The sequence below is a fragment of the Chiloscyllium plagiosum genome, chromosome 14, assembly GCF_004010195.1.
Source record: "Chiloscyllium plagiosum isolate BGI_BamShark_2017 chromosome 14, ASM401019v2, whole genome shotgun sequence".
Taxonomy (NCBI): Eukaryota; Metazoa; Chordata; class Chondrichthyes; order Orectolobiformes; family Hemiscylliidae; genus Chiloscyllium; species Chiloscyllium plagiosum.
This window is the reverse complement of record NC_057723.1, coordinates 43,838,614-43,843,501: the sequence shown is the minus strand read 5'-3', so window position 1 is coordinate 43,843,501 and position 4,888 is coordinate 43,838,614. Positions and strand designations below refer to the sequence as shown.

General features: G+C 42.1%; 1 protein-coding gene across 1 annotated transcript; it reads right to left on the bottom strand.

Moving 5' to 3' along the window:
• Positions 1–970: 970 nt before the first annotated feature.
• Positions 971–4,594, bottom strand: LOC122556920 (protein atonal homolog 1-like). Its single transcript, XM_043704167.1, has 3 exons — positions 4,515–4,594; positions 4,062–4,146; positions 971–3,003 (listed from the first exon to the last, which is right to left on the bottom strand). The coding sequence occupies exon 3, from the start codon at positions 2,760–2,762 to the stop codon at positions 1,377–1,379; it is 1,386 nt and encodes a 461-aa protein (XP_043560102.1). The 5' UTR covers positions 2,763–3,003; positions 4,062–4,146; positions 4,515–4,594; the 3' UTR covers positions 971–1,376.
• Positions 4,595–4,888: the final 294 nt, after the last annotated feature.

Sequence of the window (4,888 nt, the reverse complement as noted above, 5' to 3'; positions counted from 1 at the left end):
TTGACTGTTAGAAAGTTGTGTTTCAATTATCCTTCCAGAATTGCTGTTCGAATGAGATTCTAGTTGTTCTGAATAGGTTATGGTGTCAATTTTCACATTTTATGCCTGTACTTTATCTGGTGTCTTTAAGCTATTAATATGGAAATTTAAAACATACTGAATATTAAAATAAAAGATTCAAAGAGTTGGACTCTGAATCAAAAAGCAAATTTTATTAGGATTAATATATTCAAACATCTATTGGTTTGACCCAAATTTTATTCATGAACTAAACTATTTCTTCCAAGTAACCGTCACAATTGATCCAAATAATGTTCAACTTCAGCCACTCCAGTTTTAAAATAAAACTACTGGCAATGTTAGGAAATAAAGTTATAGCTTTATTAAGCAGTGTTCAGAACTGTTGGCCAACCTGTACCCATACATATTTGATCATTGCAACGAGTGTACGGCACGCGTACATTATTTCAATTTGATTAATGCAGGTACACTGACAGTTTAGGACAAAGTTCGTCTTCCAGGAACAGGTGCAATTCTATGGCAGGCTTTACACCTGCTGGTTTACAGCCTTACCTCATTTACTGAGTTTAAATTATTGAATATATTGTTCCTTCCTTTTATTGTAAAGTTTAACTGAAGGGCGCAGTTCTTCTCTTGTACCTTAACAGATCTTTTTTGCATATGAATGTCTCCAACATTTTGTTTCATGTATTTCTAACAGTAAACTTTGCAGCAAAGGCATGATTGGACCAAACTTTACTTTAAGTGACAAAACTATTTCGACAGGATTTATGTTGGGTTGATCTGATTATGCAGGAAGGCTGAACCCAACGGCGTTATCATTTTGCTGTGATCTGTATTGAACTTCCAAAAATTATCTGCTGAATCCATTTATGTTCCTGCACATTCTAAATTAGGAAGAGTGATTACTCGCAAAGCAACAAAAACAAATTACACAAAATTGATTTACAAGTCCACATTTTATTAAAAAAATATATTTTCATTTCACATGAAACAAAGCTTTTCAAAAAATGCCGAATCCATTTCATTCTTCTTATAACTTGGTGACTGAGTGCCTGAGCCTACGTATTTTATACCCTGGACTAACATGTCATACTATAAAACATGCAACAGTATTTAGGATGTGACCTTAATCTGCCTAATAAAGGGTTTGGCGAAAACATTGTAAAACATATTTCAAGTGTTGTGGATTGTTCTGCTTTTCTATACTGCGTACCAGCTGATGATTTCGCTGTGCAGTATTTTTAAAGTGCAACAAACCATTGAGTGAGCAAGAATGAAATCATCACTTGAAATTTACAAAAATAAATGATTTTACACTCTGCAGCTGGTGTCAAAGTTCGTGAGGTTTCAGCCTAACTGGCTTTCCGCGCCATCGGAGCACGTGAGAGATCTGACAAGTGTTCTGAGCGTTGGTAGGCCATACTCTCTGCCTGTGCCTCCTCCCAGTCGCTGAAATGAGAGTGAGGAGAAGATTCTCCATCACTGCGACTAGAAGTCACTTTACTTTCATTTCTGGTCGATTTGCAAGGAGACAGTAACTTCAAGCGCTGAGCTGCAGGTCTTGTGTCCCCAGTACTGTCGGAAAGAACCTTTGGAGGGCCATCAGGGATGTTAGGAGAACATGCACCAACTGGGGTTTGCAAACTGCAGCATTTCGTAGGACAGAGTTTATTGGTCGCGACTTTAACATTTGGGCAGTCGGATAGCGAACTGCCAGCACCTAGGTTCTGCTGGCTCACATTCTGCAGAAGTTCAGTCAATTCTGCTATATAGATCTGCGCCATCTGCAGTGTTTCGTATTTGGAAAGTTTCTTGTCATTGTCAAAAGCTGGAATGACATTCCGTAGCTCATCAAACGCGTGATTCAATCCATGCATCCTCTTCCTTTCGCGTGCATTTGCGGCGAGTCGTCGATGCTTGGGTGGCTCCGCCAATTGCTTGCTTGTCGCTTTTGCCTGGCCTTTCACCCCGCAAAGCTCACCGGCTTGCACTGCAGCCTGTGGGGGCAGTTTGGGGATGATGCTGGCCAGTGCTCCCTGCGAGACCTGCTGGTGACAGCGAGGCGCGATGCTTCCCGCGGGTGAGCAGTAGGGGTGAGGAAAGTGTGGACAGCTTGCCGGAAAAGCAGGCGAGAGCCAAGCGCATGGCTCGGCGCTGGCGAAGCGTGCGGCGTTGGCTGGATCACTGGGTGACACCTCGCCGGGATCTGGCGGCGACTCTTGCAGTAGCCAGCGCGCAGCGGCCAGTTTCCGAAGGTGGGACATGTCGAGCGTGGAGGGTGGGGGCGGGCGGGCAGGCGGGGGGCGTAGGGGTGTTTGGCAGGACAGCTCAGCCGAGTGGAACTGAAGCGCAGGCGCTGAGCGAGTGGATCTACAGGCGCCGGGAGGAGGGCGGCTTCTATAAACCCCCGGACCCACCCCCAATGCCGCAAATCGACCAATCAGCTCCGACGCGTGCTCCTGACCAATCAGCGGCGTCGGTGCTGGGTCTGGCGCGCGTCTGTCGCGTGCGGGCGGCCAATCAGAGCCGGCCCTCCTGATGAATATATTAGGGGGCGGTCCCTCACACATGACCCCACCCCTAGCCCTGGGCAGCGAGCACGCGCAGTGCAGGGCGCGACACCCGGCGCTTGGCGCGTGTCTGTCCCTTCCCCATGTCATTCCCAGATCTTCGCTCCTGCAGGAGATATTGTTTTGCTTCTCTTTACATTCCCACAAAACTAGTGGCACCCCCACCATTTATTGTACAGTCCACTGGACTCAACCAGCATATTTTGTTTTGGCTTCATACCTCAACTGGACCCCAACTTACTACATAGCCAGAGCGACCACTCGTTTTTCAGATGACTTTCAACCAATATCAGAAGAGCACAATTGTCCCTTGTCAGCAAGAAATGATTAGGCGAGATATATGAATGGGTCCGGTTAGGGCATAATATTCACTATAAAACAAAAGCAAACTACTGCGGATGCTGGGAATCTGAAATAAAAACAGAACGTGTTGAATAAACATAATAGGTTGGCAATTCCTGTGGGGAGAGAAACAAAATTTAACGTTACGAGTCCGATATGAGTCTTCCTTGGAACTGAATCAATTTGCAAAACATGCAACAAATCTTCCACTTGTGTCCAGTAGTCGAAACCCCTTGCTTGATTCCAGCCGTGGTAGTGATCATCCGAAAAAAGAAGCAGTCACATACAATACTGAGAATGTCCAATCCACACAGCGAGGCGAAATGCAATATTCGTGGAATTGAGAAAGGGAATAGCGAAAGGGGCGTCGATAGGGACTTCGGTATATGAGTTTGCATGGAAAGGATTTCTGAAATTGCTCGCTACAATTTAATAACTTTCATGCCCATATTCGCTTATAATGCACTATAACGTATGCTGTCGAATTGTTCGCAGTAAATATTGTGTTTATATATGGATGTATGCGAGCGTTTGTTTCCAAGTGCTGTTATTGTGAAGATTGCCCTTTTTTCGTCAGTTCACCTACTCTTTGAAGATGTATTATTTTTGAAGAGTTTCCTTGTTTACCTTCTTGTTCAATTGAAACCTTTGATAAAATCCAAAACTCTGGATCATGAATCAAATGAAGCTGAAATATAGCGTTGGCATCGGCAAACTCTTCAAATACCACATCAACTACGTTTTAATCTTTTTGAATACAATATATAATATATTGTCATTAAAGTCGTTAGGCGGCTCACAGTTTAATATAATTTTTAGTAATTTAGCTGTATTATTTACATGAGTCACCATTAACAATTTCATAGATAACTGTTAATATCCTCAATATTCTAACTGAAGAACATGTTATATACTTGAATAACCATAGATATAATTATCCTAAATTGTATATAGTGTAGGCACAAGTAAAACGCGTTATCGCTGTCTAGCTTAAGCAAACATGCAACCTTTCACAAGGAACTGAATGGTTTTCGGCTCAATAATTGTAAGGATCTTGCGGTCAGGAGCGAAGCAACGACGTTCAATGCAGATGTCAAAGAAAGGAAAGAATAAAGACCTAGTTACCTCCGCCGTACAACTTTCTTTTTCACCAAAGGCAGCCTCAATCTGGTGCGAAGTCAACAGGATCTCCAAGTGTCCGGCAGTAGCGCTGCAGCAAGCAGACACAGTCAATCACACTGACACATTTCCAGAGCCAGAAACGAGAAAATTTAAAAGTTGGCAGCTCCAATATTCATTTATATTTTCAGGTAGCGAAATGATAACTGGATTAGGATAGATCTCAAATATGATAAACAGACTCTAGCTTTATTTTAGTACGGAATTATTTTATAAAATAGATTAATTTAACCCTCCGATTTAAGGGCCACGAGGGAATTATGAATATAACACTTTAAAAAATAAAATCCCAGTTACGTTTCACTCAATAATGTTAACAATGTTTTTACAGTGAGACTACCCATGCAAAGTGGACGTATTCATCAGTTCATTGGGAGAAGCGTTTTGTTGGAAACTCACATTTTCCTACGTGGAGCACAACCTCTGACAGTTCATTCTGGATTTTCATGCTATTGTGTTCATGTACAAACTAAAGTTGCTGCCAGTTTCATGGATGACGGCAAATCCTGATAGAGTTGCTTCTCAGGGGCAACTAGGAACGGGAAATATTGACCCAGCCAACGACGTACATGCCCCACGAGTGAATTTTTAAAAATAGGAAAGTCGGAGCTATTTTAGTTTGCTTATTGCGCATATGTTCTACACACGTCATTTCTACCAAGACAGTTAATAATATTTAATTATAAAAAATGATTTTCCTTTGGTCAAATCTCAAAACGATCAACCAGAACCTTATTCCAATTTACTTTAAATTATTTTGTTTTCAATTTGAA